The 20,918-nt window shown below is 43.6% G+C and overlaps 1 protein-coding gene across 1 annotated transcript in view; it reads left to right on the forward strand.

Annotated features, from left to right (window-relative positions):
- Nucleotides 1–242: 242 nt before the first annotated feature.
- Nucleotides 243–20,918, forward strand: part of ZSWIM4 (zinc finger SWIM-type containing 4) — a 39,619-nt gene continuing 18,943 nt past the window's right edge. Inside the window, exons 1-2 of the mRNA XM_058168246.1 lie at nucleotides 243–1,062; nucleotides 8,850–9,051. Of these exons, the coding sequence (XP_058024229.1) occupies nucleotides 874–1,062; nucleotides 8,850–9,051 (391 nt within the window). The 5' untranslated portion in view covers nucleotides 243–873. The remainder of the gene's footprint in view (nucleotides 1,063–8,849; nucleotides 9,052–20,918) is intronic.

Here is a 20,918-nt window from a genome sequence, read left to right on the forward strand (position 1 = left end):
TTAGCATGCAGACAGGAGGACAACTCAGTGTATCCTACACAAATTTTGTTCAGAGGATTACTACCTTAAGAAGAGTTTGCTTCTGAGGAATGGACACATTTTTACTGCGCTTTTAAATTTTCTCGGTATCAGGCTGTCAGCATAATTTCACTCCCTGTAACAACTCAATTGGCAAGTTTTTGTTTTCTTACATTCATTTCTTTATTTTGTTTTTCACCGACAAATATTTAAATGCAATAACCACATCAACTCAGCCCCACACTCTCGTTTTCCAGGTTCCGATGAAGAAGACCGAAGAAGACCAGGTTCCGATGAAGAAGTCCGGCAAAGATGAACCCGGGGAAGTGACGGGCGGGGTAGAGAGACAGCCTGAGCCGGAATGCGGCTCAACCCCCAACTCGTTACATTGTTGCCATTCCCAGCCGGCATCAGAATGTTGTGAATGGAAGGATCGCGGCGTACGCCACGCCCACGTAGAACCCTATCTTAAGGGCCTTGGTCTGCTGTCTTGCCTGATTGGCTGGGGGGCTCCCCGACCTTTGATTGACATCCTTTTTTCCAGACAGCTCCTATTCTCTTTTTTTTAAAGCCCCACAACATGGGGGCGTGCATTGTTCCTCCTTGATTGGCAACCGAGCTCGGCCAATCTGCACAAGCCTCTCTCTTGCACACTGCCCAATAGAAAGCGGGTGAAGAGAAAAGGGAGGTCCAGGGAACCAGCAGCCGTCGAGCTCATTGTTGTGGGAGCTCCTTAAAGGGGCCGTATCCGCCGCCCACAGAAAGAGAAACGACCAACTGACCGGGCTGGGCCCGGACCGCCACTGGTGGGTTTTCGGGAAGGTGCTCAGGAGAGGCCGGGGATCGGCCGGGCCTATGGAGCTTCCGCCCGCTAAGCGCAGGTGCGGCGCCCCTGGGGAGCAGCCCGAGCCGGGACCGGGACCAGGCGCCGCCGCCGCCACCTCCTCCTCCTCCTCCCCCCCTTCCGTTTCCACCTCTTCTGCCGTCGAGACGCTTCTGGACCTGAGCGCCCGGCGGGTGGCCGAAACTTGGGCCTTCGAGCAGGTGAGAGGAAGGACAGATCCCCCACGGGGCAGCGCCGCGCTCTTGGCTTCCCCTCCTGGCCGCCTCTGACGTTCCGCGGCTGTGATGCCGGCTGGACCTGGCGAAGGAGCCAGAGCCCCCGAGAGTCTCTTTAAATCGCCTGCGCCGCTGCCGCCTCCTTCAGAGGGAGCCGCTGGGGCGCAAAGCTGCCTGCAAGTCTCCCCCCACCCGAAGTGCAAAGGGGGCTGCTGGAGGGCGAGGGGCCACTGCGCGCAGGAGAGGGTTCTCGACCCGCGTTTGAACTCCTTTTGAAAGGCTTCTCTCTTCTTCTTCTCCCCCCCCGCTTTCCCCCCCCCCCATCCGCCGGTGAGGAGGAGGGGTTGGAAGATCGCTTCCTTCAGGGCTTAAGCCAGAAATGCCAGCTTCTAAAATCTCTGGCGGGGCAGCCCCTCTGACAATAGGCCAACCTGCAAAACGTTATTAGGTGGCGAGAGTGGTCGCGCACAATGTAGAAAAAGCGCTTCACCTGCTGACTTGGGCACCTCCAAGATGCTGTTTAGCAGCACGGGAGCAGGGAAAAGCCCGGTTTCTTCCTTTCCCTGGTTGGTTGGTTGTAACTGGAACAAAGCCTAGCTTTAATCTGCCACTTTTTCGCTAGTTTTCCTTCCATTTGTCCTCCTTCCTCCAAATTTCCTTCAGGGACTGTCCTTTTTCTTCTTTAGCTGCAGGCAAAACCACATTCTCTCCTTCCTCCTGCCCCTTTTCCTGTTGCTGGAAAGTATCAGCTGGCTATTCATAGTTCATTTTACATTCTCTGTAAACTTGTAGCATCCTCTCCTTGGGGTCAAGTTTTAATTGTGTTTGGGATCATTTTGTGTGTGTGTGGAAGACTTCCATATAAAACAGCTTTTGCAAGGGAAGGGAAGAGAGCAGGTGGTTTTTCCAGACTATGGTGGGTCTTGTATTTGTCAGCTGACAAATCCTGATTTCTCCATTTATTTCCCAATTGATAACTTTGTCATTGGAATCCCTCTTTATTAGCTTGCTTGCTGTTTGAAAACATGAAGAACCACTCCTGTTCTGCCACAGTTTTTGGTCTGATTCTTACTAAATGTGAGTTCTGATGGTCTCTTGATGGACTGGATGACAGTGGGAGAAAATGCTTTAAATGAATATCTTTTGGTTTTGGTAACTTTCCTATGTGTCCAGTTCAACTTTTATTTGTGGTTTTTCCCCCTGTGCTCCTCCACAAGTTTTCTTATTTTTTCTTTTCCTGTTCCAGGCTGTCTCTTCACAAGCTGATGCCCTCATGCCTTTCAGTCTGTAGGAAGTGGTTATGGTAACTAGTTTTTTTCCCCAAGGCCTTTTCTGGAACAAAGCATGAGAAATAGGAGATAGCTGAAACTAAGCAGACATGATGTAGCTGGGAGATCTGGGGCTAGTCTGGGCAAAACCCAAGTGAAAGTCAAATCCTCGATACTCTTACAGGTGGGTGGGGAGAGGCTTGGCTTGCTCCATGTGCATTTGTCTCTTCATCCCTCTCTGCCCCCTTCTTGAAATTGAATAGAATCACGCTTACCCATTATTCTTGGACATCAGAATTTAGTTATTTCTTTCCATCAAGCAGAACATTCCTTGTAAGCAGCTACAGTTCATACAAGGAGACACCAGAGCATAATTTCCGTGTTGGGCTGAGAAACTAGTCCAACAAGAGTCGCTTGTCACTGACATCAGCAGGTGAAACTTCCCAAGTCAAAGCATGTGCACACCTGAAATGGGAGAGAATGCAGATGATATCTGGTTTGGAAAGTGTTGTTGTTACTATTATTTAGCCTGGGAATGATTCCATCACAGCGATTTAAAAAGAAGTTTCACCAGGGCAAAGTTTCACACTTTGCTTTAAATGGCCCTTGATACTTCTGATATAGCAAGGTAGAGAGTTCAAACAGTTCCGAGGGATCCAGATTGCACGATGTTTTTAAGAGGGTTGGCATAGCTTTACATCCCCAGCAGTGTGTGCGTTTATAATAAGAATAGAAACATGACTGCTTTTCTTTTTACCCCACATTGCACCATCGGTTTTTCCACCAGACAGAACAACTTTATGACACAGAATAAATTGGGTTGGGGAAGACAATTAGGAAGCTGATGAAATGAAACCCATGACTGCTGTATAATTTTTTCAATTTGGAAATGCAATTTTTATTTTGAGTGGAGTGGTTGAATATGTTATTGAATCAGAAGCTCTTTCAAGAAGAAATCACCTTTTTAACCTGAGGCTTCATCCTAAATTAGTTAGGAGAATTGTCATTATAATTGCAACAACTTTGACTTGAATTTAGCAAAGTAATAGCCATTACCTTTGTCTGGATTCTCATTCAAGTGGTATGTCTGTGTCTGGCTTTTTCCTGCTGCAGATATGCAGCTTATATGATGGAAGGCTCTTCAATTGAAGGGCATTCTCCATTTAAAGAGCAGTATACATTTTAGAAGCAAGCTTCTTGTAAATACCCTCTCCTGACATTTCTAGCAAAAAAAAAATATGTGATGTTTTTGTCCTAAGAGGACCTACTTGCCATCTAAAGAGCTAGGTGAACTCATTTGCACCCTGGTTCAGTGAGGAATCAGCCTTGGTATATGCTTATTTGCATCCATCTCTATGAAACCACAAAATCTCTGCAATGTTTCTTTTATGATATTCTTTCTTTGAATCTATTCCTGTGCTAGCAAAGGGGAAGTAATCTGACTGTAATAAGGGGTGAAGTGATATTGGCTGAGATGCAGTTTAGAATACAGAATGTGCCCTTGATAAATCATGAGTTGAAATCAATGGGGATGTTCTCTTGTTCGGACCCAATGAAAGATATGGCTGCGGCTTTCATGACATGTTTATTTCATTGAGGTTTGTGCAGAAGGTCTCGTAATTTGGTGGTAATGATTGTACCTTTAGATTAGCCAGATTTGATTCCATGTTCCTTTTCCAAATGGGAGAAGAATATGTAGTTAAAATGTAAATTTCCTACTCTGTGTCTTTCTTGCCATTAATATTAAATATGTGACACTATTAGTTCGATCTGGCAATGTTCTTCATAGAAATAATATGCTCTCTTTTCTTCTTAGAAAACACAGAACCTGGGCCTTGTATAAGAGCAGAATGTAATTAAAGGATGACAGAAGTATTGATCAAATATTGGGAAATCTAAAGCTAGTTTAACTTGTACACTATTTTTAGAGAAATATGTAAAATATAGTTCTGCAGAAGCATGGAAGAAAATGATTTTTTTCTTAACTTTAGTTGGCAGTTTGTTTCTGGTATTAGCACAGACGATGAGGGTAGCAGCAATGGGAGAATAGAGTGTTAGCTGAGGAAGTTTCATGTAGAAGAATGAAAGAAGGCTGCTGGCAAAGCCTGATTTTAGAAGGACAGTCATAGCAGAATATTTCAGCACAGGGATAAGATGTGAGGGTTCAGTTAAGACATTTGAGCTGATTGAAGAGGAAGGAACTTCACCAAGTCAAGGTGATTACATGGAGAAGATTGCTGAAAGGCAGTGTCATATTGAGGCTGGATGTGTGCCTTATTGGTGACGCGATATTCCAGAGAATCCAGTTTTACAGAGATTGAATTTGTCAAGTATGGCCTAAAAGGCTTGACAAAGTTTTGGCTTCTAGGGGCATTTCTCTGTATCAAAGATTTGGTTTATAGGAATGTGACAGAAACCTGTAGAAAACTCTGTTTCAAAATTAGTTGGAGATTTTTTTTTTGCTGGTAGACATATGGCCACTTTTCCTATATTAAGGGTGACAAAAACAGTGATACTCATCCACAGTCCCCTTCCTTTTGTGTTGAACCTGTAAGCCCGCCAGAGCTATCAAACACCTGAATTGGATTGAGTGATAAAATAAGCAACCAATTTAGCATCTTTGCATACAGGATATGTTTTTTCAACCTTATAAGCATTAATGTGGGTTTGAGCCCTGTATCGTTAGGTATACCAGACCAAGACATTTTCTCAAATAAGTTTATTGGAATGGACTCAAGCCCACTTATCTGCCTTAGTAGCAATTCTTCTTGCTTGCTTCAAGGCCATTTCCTTTGCCTCTTCATGGTTTTGGTTTTTGTATTGTAGAACTCCTGCCATTGCAGTTTGTAAACTGGGAGCTATGGCCTACTGCTATGCGAGTGAATCTAGCCAATTTGGTTTATTCAACAAAAAGTGCTTAACCAATTCATGACTTAGTAGAACTTAAGGTCTGAATAAGTCTGTGATTATTCAAATCATCCTTCTCCAGCCTGGTCTGCAACTCCCATAATATCTTCCAGCCAGCACTCTATATAGCCGTGATGGTGAGCCTATGGCACGCGTGCCAGAAGTGGCATGCAGAGCCATCTCTCCGGGCACATGAGCCATCGCCTGTTGCTTTTCTGGGTTCCGGCATGCTGGCCAACTGGTCTTAATGCACGTGGGAGGGCCGGAAATAGAAGAGCAGCTGCCCAGTGCCCATGCGTGTGCTGGGAAGATGATTTTCTGGTTTCTGGTGCGTGCATGCGCACCGGGCGGCTGGTGTTCTGGTTTCTGGTGTGCATGTGAAGACCAGCTGGCTGGTGCGCATGTGTGTGCTGGAAACCGGAAGATCATCTTCCCAGTGCACACATGTACAGTGGGCGGCTGCTCTTCCGGTTTCCACCACTCGAGCGCACACGCTCTCCCGTTTCATCACTCGGTGCTGAAAAGGTTTGCCCACACTGCTATATAGGAACCAAGATGTCCTGGGTAAGCTTCTCTCCTTGTTGCTATCACCCCCTTGTAGTCCTGTGTGCATGGCTGTCCTTGGAACAAAGCAAATAAAAGCTGCAAATTCTTTTGTTTTCCAACTTGCTTCAAGTGGTAGAATCTTCCTTCAGATTCTTATAAGGAGCAATGCCAGAAGCCTCCAGAGTCTGATGGTTATCTGTTGGATATGAGTCTTTCATATATGAGCTTGTTGGATATGAATGAGGCTGAATGAGAAATGAAAGCCTGAAGAAATGAGAGGAGAAAAGTGTGCTGGAGAGACAGTGGCCAAAGACTCTCACAGACCCAAAGTGCAACAAGGAGTGATATATAAAAATTAGTAACTTGAAACCAACATGGCAGAATGAAATCATACGTGGAAGGAAGTTGTAGGGAGTAATGGATAATGGGGTAAAGCTGAGTAAATATTCAAATGTTCTAGATCTGCCTACAAATAAAAGACCATTTCCCTATCCTTGGGTTCTTAATCCTCTGCACTTTTTTCAGTGTATGCTGTTTCTCCCTCTGCCCTCCCTTTTGTTGCCCTTTTTGTAAATATCCTTGCAACACCAATAACCCCTGTTAAGTTTAAGGATTGAATTCCTCCAGCAATTGATATCCCGGTTTGGTTATATAGCGCCCGTGCTGCAAAAAAGATGTCAAATCTACCTCAAATTGTAAACTGAGGGAATGGAAGAGCAGTATAGGAACCATGTGGGCATTCTTCTATCCCCATAGCAGAGGTTACCAACTGGTGGTCCGTGGACCACTGATGGTTCGTGAGAAAATGTTGATGGTCCACAGAAAAATTATTTGCATTTTTTATATTGCACTAAATCAGGGATCCTCAAACTACGGCCCCTGGGCCAGATACGTGCAATGAATGTTTGTGTTGCTGCAGAGTGTCTTCATCCCCTTTGGTGTCTTTTTGTGTAGGTGGGAAAGGGGCAGAAATTCCGATTTGGGGTCTGCTTCGGCCTCCTAGTGCAGGGCTTTGGGCGAAGGCTGGAGGGAAGTGCTGCTGGTGGCAAAGAGCCGGAGGGCCTTGTTCCAGTGTGGCTGCATTATGGCCTGGAACTAGCTGATCATCTCAGCCCTCTGAGCCTCCAGGCACCGGTACCTGGCCTTGCACTCCTGCAGGTCTTCCCTCTGCTTGGAAAGCCTATGCTCCTAGTCCTCAGTGAGGTGCTTCTGCTGAGCCTCCTTCTTGGCCAGATCCAATTTGAACTGAGCTGTTTTGCCAACTCTTTCTCATGGTGGCTGCTTAACTCCAACAACTGCTTCCTATTGGGGCCCTAAGGAGCCTGGGCGGGCAGGCAAGGAGTGGCTGGGAGGGGGCTGAATAGAGGGCAGCGATGTGCCCCTCGATGTGAGTGACATTGAGTGGGCCACACCCACCCAGTCACATGACCACCTAACCATGCCCACCCAGCCGGTCATTAGGCAGATCATATTAGTGGTCCGTGGAAATTTAAATTATGAATTTAGTGGTCCCTGAGGTCCGAAAGGTTGGGGACCCCTGCCCCAGAGGATGATATCACTTTCCAAAGAGTGGTGGCTGGACCTAATGCAGGAAACAGTTCAGGGGCCATGGAGTGGGAAATCAATTTCCTATAATATTTAAGCTACTTTAAAATCAAAATGCCTAAACCAATCAGAGCTATCACCACAAGGAGAAGCTGAACCTAACAGGGGGCTTGACTTCCTAGACAGGGGGACCATCATGGACAGGGAAATTCCCAGGCTTAATTCTTCAGTCCACTCCCTTCTCTGTCCCTGCAGCCACAATGCCTTGGAGAGGCAGGAGTGCTACTGCTGCTGAAGGAGACAGGCTTAGTCCAGACCCCAGCATGGCTCCTTTTTTACCTCCTGAGCAACCAGCTGTTCTCTAGCCACTGTGTGGGTTTTATGTTTCTTGTCTACAGTGAAGGACACTTGGCCGTTTGCATTCCTCTTTCAGCCCTGCGACAGGCCTGCCTGTGGTTTTCAGTATCCCTCCCCATTTCCCGTCATATTCCCTCTTTCTTCCCACGCAACCTGAAGTAAATGTAGTTCAATATTTGGCCCTTCTTCTCAGAAGAGCGGAAGGGTTGAATTGCAGATCCCTGCTTGGCTGCATGCTTGATTGGATGCTAAATCTAGCAATTCAGCGTGGTTTGTTAATCATATGCCAGAGTGGCAAAATATGGCATAATGCATAGAAAAAAAGCCTGTTTTGGCCTTATCTGATAGAAATATGATCTTTTAGCCATTTTGGAGGCTTCTGTGGAAAGGGAGTGCAAGTTTATCTTGGAACTGAAGTATTTATCTCCAGTCCTAAGATGCCTTAAAAGAACACTTGGTTGGTCTATTCCCGTAAGGAGAGACCCAGGAAATGCTGCTCTTTGTTCTTCTGTCTCATGCTTGTATGTTTTCTCCAAAGTATTCTTGATCATTATGACAGTCACAGCAGGACTAATCAAAGTAAAGTGGGGGGGAAAATCAAAGTTATTACAGCAAGGAAATCCATCATAAAAAGCTTTGGGATGAGGAAGCAGTGCTATAACTTGGCACTTGAAAGCAACTCTTCTGAAGATCTGTTGAAGGAAATACCATAATTCAAGTAATCTTAAAAAGAAAAGGTTGGATCCCGGTTGATGCATTTGGTGTGTGCTGTGAACAGCTGACAGGTTCATCATGTAATACAGCGGATGACAACCTGTCTACCTGTGCACTTTTTAACTCTCTAAAGGCATAATGTAGATAGAATCAGAGTTGACAAGAGGAAATATTTAAGCCTGTGTTCAATTGTTTTATGAGTTTGGGGAATTTGTTTTTCCCCTCAATTCTATTGATCAAAGTAGTGGTTTTGTTGCAAATTTTGATGAGGGTGTCTGGGAGTGCTCTGTTGCTACTTAATATAGGGTTTGAGGAATTATATATGGCTCAAAGGTGGTTTACCTTGGATTCGGCGTAAGGCTGAACCTCAGATCCCTGCTCAAAGTAGCTTGGAACGTCTAATGGTCTCTCTTCCTTCTTTGCCCTCTTGTACAGGTTGAAGAACGTTTTTCCCGTGTCCCAGAACCTGTACAGAAGCGCATAGTGTTCTGGTCCTTTCCACGGAGTGAACGGGAAATATGCATGTACTCTTCCCTTGGCTATCATCCCCCAGAGGGTGAGCGAGACTCTCGTGTACCCTTCAACCGTGGCTTGAATTTGCTACAGTCAGGTGCTGTTGACCGTGTCCTCCAAGTAGGTAAGTAACTTTTGTTTTTAAAAAAGAAAATCATATTTACACACTGGATCACGGCTGTGCAAATCCGCAATGATTTTTTAAAGGATATCCATGTTTTTATTGATTGTTTTGTAAACCATTAATTATGCATCTGAATTTTTTCTTTGCTATGTAATTGGAATAAAGAAATAAAAATAAATGGAAGGATTTTGTAATTCCAATTTACATTCATACCAAAATGAACTTAGTTAGATTTTTAATTGCATGTAGTTATGTATAAAATTGTGGGTTTTTTTTTAATGATAACCCAAGATGGAAGTCCATCATCATAGATGATCGTGTCCAAAATAACAGGACAGCCAAATACCATATTTGCTTTTGTGAGATCAGCAGTTTGCTGTATTCCAGTCATACTATCGTTCTTGAAGTATTAAATATAGCGATAATGATAAATTGCAAACCCTTGACTGCGATGCTGAAAATAATCTTTATTTTATTGAATGTTGTTTTGACTTTTCCTTAATTCACTGAGCGGTCAAAGTGTTTTATAATAAAGCCATGCAATTAAAAAAAATCCTCTACAACTTGTATCTCTCTTGGCAATCAGACAGAAAAACCTCAATAATAATTTTAAAAAAGCAGTCAGAAAACATCATTGAACATTTAGAAGAACAAACCAACTTTTAAAGGCTGAAAATTGGAAAGTTAATGTTATTTTCCATGGAAGGAATCATTCAGCCTGGCTCCTGCTACATTTCTAGTAACTACAAGATGATAGTTTAGCTTCTGCTTTTTGCACTAGTTGTGCAAGGGCTGCCTTAATGCATCAGCCTTGGAAGCTATTTATTCCCCTATACCAGAACTCTTTGACCTCAGCTGAAAAAAAAAGGATATCCATACATAGGCAGCAGAGCAGCGGTGAAATGCTCCTGGTTCAGACCGGATCGCCCGAGACGGTAGCGATGGCAGGTGGTTCAGAGAACTGGTAGCAAAAATCCCTGCCCTCTGCCATGCCCAGCTGAGCTGCATGATCATCAGAGGTTTTTTTTTTACTTTTAAAAGCATTTTTTCTTCGGCCAAAAAAATGCTTAAAAGTAAAAAAAAAAAGCCTCTGATGATTGCACGGCTCAGCTGGGATCGTCAGAGCCTTTTAAAAGCATTTTTTCTACAACCTCTTCGGCCAAAGAGGTTGTAGAAATAATGCTTTTAAAAGGCTCCTCTGTCGATCCCAGCTGGGTTGCCTGGTCATCAGAGGCATTTTTTTCTTTTAAAGGCAAAAAAAAAGCTTTTTCTTTTAAAAACATTTTTCTTCGCCAAAAATGCTTAAAAGTAAAAAAGCTCTGATGATTGCAACTCAGCTGGGATCGTCAGAGGCTTTTTTTCTTTTAAAAGCATTTTTTCTACAACCTCTTCGGCCAAAGAGGTTGTAGAAATAATGCTTTTAAAAGGCTCCTCTGACGATCCCAGCTGAGTTGCCTGATCATCAGAGGCTTTTTTTTCTTTTAAAGGCAAAAAAAAAGCTTTCTCTTTTAAAAGCATTTTTTGGCCAAAGAGGTTGTAGAAAAAATGCTTTTAAAAGTTAAAAAAAATTGGCCACGCCCACCCAGTCACATTACCCCCCCAAGCCATGCCCACAGAACCGGTAGTAACAAATTTTACATTTCACCACTGCAGTAGAGCCTATGTAAATGCTGAATTATTATGCATGCTGTGGGTTCTTGACCAATTCTTCTTGACCAATTCTTGACCTTAAAAAAAGCTAAGCAGAGTTGACTTGGATGGGAGACCACTAGGAAATCTGATAGCAGTAGACAATCCTGGGACACCGCAAATTATCCTGGAAGAACATAGTGGCAAACCCCTTTTCATTCTGTTACCAAATAATCAACCTGGTTGAGTGTGTTAAATTAGAATTTGAGAGACATTAGTTAAAGTACAAGCAGCCAGTTGTTGCTTATTCAACAATTTTAGATTAAGCAAATCATGGCTTAATGCTATGTGTGAATGTAGTATTTGAGTTTTCAGAAATGGAGAGCTGTGTGCAATTTCTCCATATAGCCGTGTACAATGAATAATTGTTCTGGAAAATTATGATGAACCACTGAAGAGGTAATAAGTCTCACTTGTGCCACAGTTAATACGCATAATAGTAGGAGCCAACTCGTGCTCCTAAACTTAGAAATCTAAACATGGAAATATACCCCACCCCCACCCCGATCTTAGGAACCATTTTAGTTCGTCTTCTTTGAATAAGAACAAAAGTCCTTATATTCCAGATTCCAGATTTTATCCTTGCACAGTTAACATGTATAACTGCTGTTTATTAGATCTATTATGAAAGAGGTTAGAGGGTGAATGATTATTTGACTCAGTTAATTGGTCTTCTGCTGAAGGGAGAGTAAGAGATCTCTGTCCATTGTGGAAATGGCTTTCATTTTCTCTCATTTAACAAAGGTTTCTGTTAAGCAATTTCAGACGACTATAGCTTCATTGGTATTAACAATAAATAGAGTTTATTGTTATAAATAAAGTTTCTGCATCTCAGCCACCCTCCTGTTTATGAACTTCTGTAAGTGAGCTCTGTGGGATGGGCTCCTATAAATGGCCAAAATATCCACCTACACTGTAGAACAAAGAGTCTTTTCTCTCCTCCATATTTTTCTATATTTTAAAGCAAGTTGGAGCACAAATGTTGCTGAGTTTGCTTACTGCCATAATGATGGGAGTTCATTTGGGAATTTCTTACACCTCCCTCAGCTGACCTCTGATTTTGGAACCAAGAATCTAAAGCAGAAATATACAACCTGAGGATGCAGAGCCACATGTCTGCCCTGAAAGCTTTAGGCAAAGCTGCTCGAGGTTCCCTAAATTAGTTATTAAATTATAATTTGAATGTGAAGGAACATTATGAAATACCGTACTCATTGGAGAGTACTTAAATTAACTACAACTTTAATTACATGTCAATGAAATCAAATCTAGTGTTTGCTGTGGCCCTTTCCATTACCTTTTAGAGTGCAGGTCCTGCTATGTCACTCAAAAACCAAATGTAGTCTTCATCCAGAAAGTTACACATTTTAGCCCAGAGACGTAATGTCCCTCTCTAAAAAATAGCTCGCTGGACATTTATTTGTTGTTTCAAGTATCACAGTTGACCTTAAAATGGGTTGTAATTTACTCCTTTGAATGCCTATTCTAAACTCCCACTGAGTTCAAAAGAGTTTGCTCCCAAGAAAACAGATCTAAAAATGCAATCTGATTTTTAAAAGAAATTTCTTTGCGAAGCATTTAGTAAGTAAATCAGGCTTGGTATCCCTAATGAGTGTTTTCGTTTTACAGCAAGGTAGTGGTTCTGGTATGTGGCATCCCCTTCAGCCCACATACATTTCTTGAGAACATGTTATTCAACTGCTTTTCTGTGGCCCATCTAAATGCTGACGGAGGTAGAATCTGTGGGTCATGAGTTGTCATTGCGAAGTACTGCAAAGCAGCTGCTAGTTTTTGTCTGTATGTTCATTGCAAGAATATAGGAAGAAATATGGAAGTAGCCCTTCTCAGCTGATTAACACAAGTTGTCTAATAGCTCTAGGCCACACAGAGGTGAGATTAATATCAATATTTACATTGATTTCTGTTCGTCTTGTGTCAGCTTGGACTTTTCTTGTCCTATAATTTCTTATTCTCAATTACACGCTTGAACTATTCCCTGGAATTTCCAGATTGTGTATGAACTAGTCCCTGAAATATTTCTTCAGAGATTAGACTTATTCTATATATCTTGCTCCGAGAGTATAAAAGCCTCTGTCTTCTTAAGTACTTACATTTCCAGAAGTGCCTGGAAGTGCTATAAATATATTACTAAGAGATGCCTTCTATGAAGATGCTTTATATGGTGGGTGAAGTGCTAGCAAATACTTTAAAACTTGCACTCTTTTGATTACTTCGTTGTTGTTTTCTGGTCCCTTTTGACTCAGATTTTACTCCTGGCCTGGACAAGCCCCTGCAGTTTTCTTGGCAAGATTTCAGAAGTGGTTTGCCCTTGCTTTTTTTTTAGGACTAAGAGAAAGTGGCTGGCTCAAGATCAAGAAGTTGGCTTTGTATCTAATTCAGGGTTAGAACTCATGGTCTTCTGGTTTATAGCTGGCTGCCTTAACCACCATACTAAACTGGGTCTCTTTGTTTACATTAATAATTATTATTATTAAAATTGCATGTACTTTTATAGATAAATATTGTGATATTCTTTTTAAAAATGGGCAGGGATTATCCTACAGTTAATATAACATTAGGATTTTATTTCCCATAAAACGTGTTAACAGCAAACATGCTCTCAGTGGATTTATAGCTTGATTTTTTTTCTTTTTGCTTCAGTTTGAACTCATTATCGTCTACCTGCTTAAGTTACAGCACTTACCTTTACTTCCTACATAAACAAGCAAGCAGATTTTTAAGCATGCAATGGAGAATTAGCATCCCAAATTCTAGCCATCCATCCATCTATGAGATGCAGAACCAGCTGTAATCAACAGATTGCTCTGTGGAGTAAGGGCACAGGTTTCTACTGGGTAGCAGACAATTGTAGAGCCACATTCCTCTTTCTTTCTTGTCCCCTCCTCACTTTGAAGCTGACACGTCTTTTTCCACTAGTAATAAGAAAGGCCAACACTGTCATCTTCACTGCAACACTCCATAAATTATTCAGAGCTCTGGGAAACTCCTAGGGCCTAACAGATAGCATTGTATCATGAAATCCAAGGTCATATTTTAGTACGGTTATAAATGTTCAAAACTTGTTTAACAAAGAGTATTTTGTGAAAAGCTGATGAAGTGGCTTAGAGTGGGAGCCTTACAGCATAGCAGGAAATCCCCAGTTCCTCTTGCATTGCAGCCATAAACTTGTTTAGTGGCTTTAAGCAATCTATTTTTCTCTTGTACTCACCCACCCTTCTATAACATGAGGCTGCTACTGCCTATTTTACAGGGACTGTAAGAATTAATGTGTCCAGCATATTGAATACTTGAAATGTGCTTGATAAATAAGATATATTATGTAGAAATTAGCAGGTAGATTGTTTAAAGACTCATCCTGTGTATGCCTGTGATCTTGGTGTTATTTCTATGGTGCAGTCTGAATGAGTTTACTCAGAAGTTAGCCGCATATGCCTCATGGGAAACTTTGGCGATTTGGTGTTTTGAGATAACTATGTTAGTATTAATTTAGGTAGTTATTGTGTATTTTATTTGGCTGTGAACCGCCCTGAGTCCTTCGGGAGAAGGGCGGTATAGAAATTTAAATAATAAATAAATAATAAAATAATAAATAAGTTCGGCTAGCTAGGAGGTTCACTAGGCAGCTATGGCTCTGTAAAGGCTAAGGAGGTTTTCCATAGCAGGGCACTTTCCATTTTTTATACATCGGAGTTAGTCAGAAGAAAAAGAAAAGAAACTTATACACTCCCGCATTTGATTTAAGATTAGTTTGTCTTGATAGCTCTAGCCTCCATCCATTTGTCTAGTTCTATCTTGAGACCATATGACGGCCAACACAACTTAGGAATTATGAGAATGGGAGACTCAACATATTTGAACCTTACAGGGTTATGTGAGACTTGTCTAAAACATATTCGACCTTCTCCTACTTAGTGCTGATTATAGTTAGGCCATGAACTGAAGGATTTGGTAAATTAAAGTAACTAGTTGTGCAAAGAGTTTATCCATTACCACTAGATACAATTAAAAAATAAATTGCTAAATTCTCAAGCTAGATGTAAATATGGAACATTAACCAATTTTATTTATTTATTTATTTATTTATTTATTTTATTTAATCAAATTTTTATACCGCCCTATCTCCCGAAGGACTCAGGGCGGTTTACAGCCTGATAAAAACACAAGAATAAATACAAGATAAAAACACTATTTAAAAAACTTATTGAATTAGGCCAGATTTAAAATTATAATTAAAATAATAAAAAACCCGTTAAAAGCTAAATTTAAAATTAAAATTCTAATCCAGTCCTGCGCAGATAAATAGATGTGTCTTAAGCTCGCGGCGAAAGGTTCGAAGGTCAGGAAGTTGACGGAGTCCTGGGGGAAGTTCATTCCAGAGGGTGGGAGCCCCCACAGAGAAGGCCCTTCCCCTGGGTGTCGCCAGTCAGCACTGCCTGGCGGACGGCACCCTAAGGAGTCCCTCCCTGTGAGAGCGTACGGGTCGGTGGGAGGCAATCGGTGACAGTAGACGGTCCCGTAAGTAACCCGGCCCTATGCCATAGAGTGCTTTAAAGATAGTTACCAAAACCTTGAAGCTCACCCGAAAGGCCACAGGTAGCCAGTGCAGCCTGCGCAGGAGTGGTGTCACATGGGAGCCACGAGGGGTTCCCTCTATCACCCGCGCAGCTGCATTCTGGACTAACTGGAGCCTCTGGGTGCTCTTCAAAGGGAGCCCCATGTAGAGAGCATTGCAGTAATCCAAGCGAGATGTCATGAGAGCATGAGTGATCGTGCATAGGGCATCCCGGTCTAGGAAGGGGCGCAACTGGCGGACCAGGCGAACCTGGTAAAAAGCTCTCCTGGAGACGGCCGTCAAATGGTCTTCAAAAGACAGCCGTCCATCCAAGAGAACGCCCAAGTTGCGCACTCTTTCCATTGGGGCCAATGACTCGCCCCCAACAGTCAGCCGTGGCTGCAACTGACTGTACCGGGGTGCCGGCATCCACAGCCACTCTGTCTTGGAGGGATTGGGCTTGAGCCTGTTTCTCCCCATCCAGACCCGTACGGCTTCCAAACACTGGGACAGCACTTCGATAGCTTCGTTGGGGTGGCTCGGGGTGGAAAAGTACAGCTGAGTATCATCAGCGTACAGTTGGTACCTCACCCGAAACCACTGATGATCTCACCCTGCGGCTTCATATAGATGTTGAACAGGAGGGGCGAGAGAATCGACCCCTGAGGCACCCCACAAGTGAGGCGCCTCGGGGTCGATCTCTGCCCCCCTGTCAACACCGTCTGCGACCGATCAGAGAGATAGGAGGAGAACCACCGATAAACGGTGCCTCCCACTCCCAACCGGTGCAGCAGGATACCATGGTCGATGGTATCAAAAGCCGCTGAGAGATCTAATAGGACCAAGGCAGAGGAATAACCCCTATCCCTGGCCCTCCAGAGATCATCAACCAACGCGACCAAAGCCGTCTCCGTGCTGTAACCGGGCCGAAAGCCGGACTGGAACGGGTCTAGATAGACAGTTTCATCCAGGTACTGGGGTAATTGACGTGCCACCACACTCTCTACAACCTTCGCCACAAAGTGAAGGTTGGAGACCGGACGATAATTACCTAAAACAGCTGGGTCCAGGGAAGGCTTCTTGAGGAGAGGTCTCACCACCGCCTCTTTCAAGGCGGCAGGAAAGACCCCCTCCAACAAAGAAGCGTTAGTAATCCCCTGGAGCCAGCCTCGTGTCACCTCCTGCCTGGCCAGTACCAGCCAGGAGGGGCACGGGTCCAGTAAACATGTGGTGGCATTCAACCTCCCCAGCAACCTGTCCATGTCCTCGGGAGCCGCAGGGTCGAACTCATCCCAAACAATCTCAACAAGACGGCTCTCTGACCTCTCACCTGGATCCACCCAATTTTGATCCAGGCCATCCCGAAGCTGAACAATTTTATCATATAGATAACCACTAAACTCCTCGGCATGTCCCTGTAATGGGTCATCCCGCTCCCCCTATTGAAGGAGAGAGCGGGTCACCCGAAACAGGGCGGCTGGGTGGTTATCTGCTGACCCAATGAGGGAGGAGATGTAACAACGTCTTGCTTCCCTCAATGCCACTAGGTAGGTCCTATTATATGACCTAACTAGTGTCCGATCAGCCTTCGAACGACTGGACCTCCAGTAACTCTCTAGGCGTCTTCTCTGGCGTTTCATCTCCCTCAGCCCCTCGGAGAACCAAGGAGCTGGTTGAGACCTACACCGGGTCAGAGGCTGCAAAGGCACGACACGGTCTAGAGCCCCAGCCGCGGCCAGTTCCCAAGCCGCGACTAGTTCTTCAGCCGTGCCGTGAGCCAGACCCTCAGGAAGCGGCCCAAGCTCCGTCCGGAACCTCTCTGGGTCCATCAGGCGCCTGGGACGGAACCAATGTATTAGTCCCGTCTCCCTGCGGTGCTGAGTGGCGGTCCGAAAGTCCAGGCGAAGGAGAGAGTGATCTGACCATGACAAAGGTTCAGTGACTAAATCTCTCAGGTCCAGATCCTTCAACCACTGTCCAGAGATAAAAATACCTAGCTTGTCTGAATAGGGAGGTGGGGGAGAGAAAATTCAGCATTTAAAACTATGAACTCACTGACTAGTAATGAGAAGTTGACAACCAACCTGGAGACCATAAGGTTGTGGTACTTGGAAAAGACTTTGGTGTATCTTTCAAGTGGAGTTTGGAATCTTTTACTTTAGCTGAGACAGATTTCCAGTTCTCCAGTGAAATTGGCTCAAAATAATATCAAGACCGACAAAAGGAAACATGTAACAGAACTTCAGTGAGATGTTAGGATTTGCCAATAATGATCATCTGCTTTCAGATTTCATCAAAGCCTATGGTAGAATTATGTGTTAGTTTTTCCTCCTGCACTCAACATTGCGGACTGCCTGATTTTGCAATTGACATCTCTTTGGGATATTCTCTGTGTCTGGCTATCCATTTAAAGCCAGCTTTCTATTAAGTGACAGCTCAACTGCAACTGCTCACAGATTGCAAATCCTCTTCCATGCCTGTTTAGTTTAATTGTACGTTTTAGCCACTCAAACTCTGCAAAGCTGTTGTAGTGGCTCAAAAGAATCCTTTTAAATTGACACAGTTAATTCCCCACGTTGGGTCAGGAATTCTGGGAGTTGAAATCCACAAGTCTTTAATGTTAACCAAGGTTGGACACCCCTGAGTTAACAGAACTTTAGCAGATGGTTTTTGTTTCCTGATCTGAATGCTTTAGTTTAGAGCAATGATTGGCAATGCAGTATCATGCTAGGGACCTACTAAATTTGATGTGCTCTCTTCTGAGTTTGGTTTGACATATGAGCCTTTTGGTTTGATCCCATCTATCTTAAAAGTTTGCCCCCCTCATTCACTGGCTTTCAATGGAAGGCATGTTGGAGCCATCACACAATCCCATTTAAAAGCAGGTGCATTTTACAAAATATTTTGCGTCTGGAATTCTAAATCACCCAAGCTAGCACTCCAAATGGAATCTTTTTTACAATTGCCAAAAATAAACTTTCTTAAAAGAAATGCATTCTACTTAATATGAAAAAAATGGGAGTATGTTCAACAAAGTAAGCTGCCATGAATTTGACACTAGTAGGAGTGACAGAAGGGCTGATTACTTTTGTTCTATCAATTATCCTTTTACCCATTATAAACTCTGATGTATGGTGAGAAAAGTGTCTGATGAAAGACAAGTTCTTGTCAGCTGCAAAATCTATTCTTAGATAAAAATGGAAAAATAAAGTTTAAAATATTTTGCATCAGGTCCATCATGGTTTCTTCATATAATTTACTACACTGCATTTCTCTTAAAATTTGGAACTTTCTGAAGCGTAAACTGGGAACGAACACACATACACTCCCACTCAAGCCTCTGGACCTTCTTTAGGGACTCTATAGTCTTTTTGCATTATGCATTCAAATTATTCAAGCTTTAACTTAATGATATAAGTACTCTAAATGAGGGAAAAGCTAGTTTTGCAAGGCTGTTTACATGTTGAATATTTTGAATACGCCGTGTGTTTGAAACAGATCAAAAAAATCTCTTTTTGGGGGGGGGGAACCCTAAAATAAAGTTAAAATATTAAAGGCTGATATTGCCCATTTTACAGTGATTGTAAGAAGTTTACAAGAACATTGGGCCTGTTTTGGCACAGCAGGACTTGCATAGAGTCAGTTTCAAATACAGTATGCCCAGGGGATTCTTAATGCAGCTCATTGAAACAAGCTGGAAATGTATCATCCAAACATGGTTACTGATACTCCAATGAGACAGAAAAAAACAAATCACACTAACATATTTTGATACTGTACATGTTGCTCCTTGAAAGGAGAAAAGGAAAGAAGATAATAATGCTTTGCTGTAGTACCAACCTTGACAGCTGTTGTCTACACTTGAGAAAATACTGGTTGTTAATATGCAGTTGAAAATGGTGGTTTGGACTTCCGGGTGGCTCCGCTTCGTTAATGGCGGGCTATCTCAGACCGCCAGTTCCGTGTGATTCTGTAGAGCCACTTAGACAGCGTTAATCTGCTGTCAAGCGACTTGGAAATCTCTTCCCTCGGGCAAAGAGGGGGAGGTGAGCATTCGGGCTGAAGTAGAGCCCCAGGAAAGCACCTGGTAGCTTGATGGGAACGCTCCTTCTATAGCCCGAAAAAAAGCTCCAGAATCCGGAACGTTTCTGCCAAATGGCAGAACAAAACGCAGCATCCATCTCCGTGACTGAAATGGATTATTGAAGGACTCTAACGCGGACAGAGCTGAAAACTGGAGCGTTAGCATTTGATTGGAACAAGATTTTAACTCCCTGATAGAGAATGTATTCGTAGTCAAGATTGGAGATGATGAAAGGAAATGGCGTTTTGTGTATTGCAAGTAAATGGCGTTATTATTATTATTATTATTATTATTATTATTATTATTATTATTATTAATAATAATAATAATAATAATAATTAAATTTTTATACCGCCCTTCTCCCGAAGGACTCAGGGCGGTGTACAGCCAAATATAAAACACAATACATATACAACTAAAACCAACAATTAAAACCTAGCAAATTACAAAAGGCTGATAATTAAAAGTTTAAATTTAAAATTATAAAAGAATTTTAAAAACCCAATAAAAACCCCAGTTTAAGATTAAAACTATTAAAACCATTATGCCAGTCCCGCTTGAATAAATAAATATGTTTTTAGCTCACGACGGAAGTCCGAAGATCAGGCACTTGACGTAGGCCAGGGGGAAGTTCATTCCAGAGCATCGATGCTCCAACAGAGAAGGCCCTACTCCTAGGGGCTGCCAGCCGACACTGTTTGGCGGATGGCACCCTGAGGAGACCTTCTCTGTGAGAGCGTACGGGTCGGTGGGAGGCATAGGGTAACAGCAGGCGGTCTTGTAAGTACCCGGGTCCTAAGCCATGGAGCGCTTTGAAGGTGGTAACCAGAATCTTGAAGCGCACCCGAAAGACCACAGGAAGCCAATGCAGACTACGCAGCAGTGATGTTACATGGGAACCGTGAGTGGCTCCCGTTACTACTCGCGCAGCTGCATTCTGGACTAACTGTAGCCTCCGGGTGCACCTCAAGGGCAGCCCCATGTAGAGAGCATTGCAGTAATCCAACCGAGACGTGACCAGAGCATGAGTGACTGTGCATAAGGCATCCCGGTCAAGGAAGGGACGCAACTGGCGAACCAAGCGAACTTGGTAGAAAGCCCTCCTGAAGACGGCCGCCAGATGTTCATCAAAGGACAGCCGTCCATCCAGGAGGACACCCAAGTTGCAAACCACCTCCTTTGGGGCCACTAACTCGCCCCCAACAGTCAGCTGTGGCTGCAGCCGACTGTACCGGGGTGCCAGCATCCACAGCCACACCGTCTTGGAGGGATTGAGCCTGAGTCTGTTTCTCCCCATCCAGACCCGTACGGCTTCCAGGCACCAGGACAGCACTTCGACCGCTTCGTTGGGGTGGTCCGGGGTGGAAAAGTACAGCTGAGTATCATCAGCGTACAGATGATAACTCACCCCGAAACCACTGATGACCTCGCCCAGCGGCTTCATATAGATGTTGAACAGGGTAGGCGAGAGAATCGACCCCTGAGGCACCCCACAAGTGAGGCGCCTCGCGGACGACCTCT

Source organism: Ahaetulla prasina, chromosome 2, assembly GCF_028640845.1.
Source record: "Ahaetulla prasina isolate Xishuangbanna chromosome 2, ASM2864084v1, whole genome shotgun sequence".
NCBI classification, from domain to species: domain Eukaryota; kingdom Metazoa; phylum Chordata; class Lepidosauria; order Squamata; family Colubridae; genus Ahaetulla; species Ahaetulla prasina.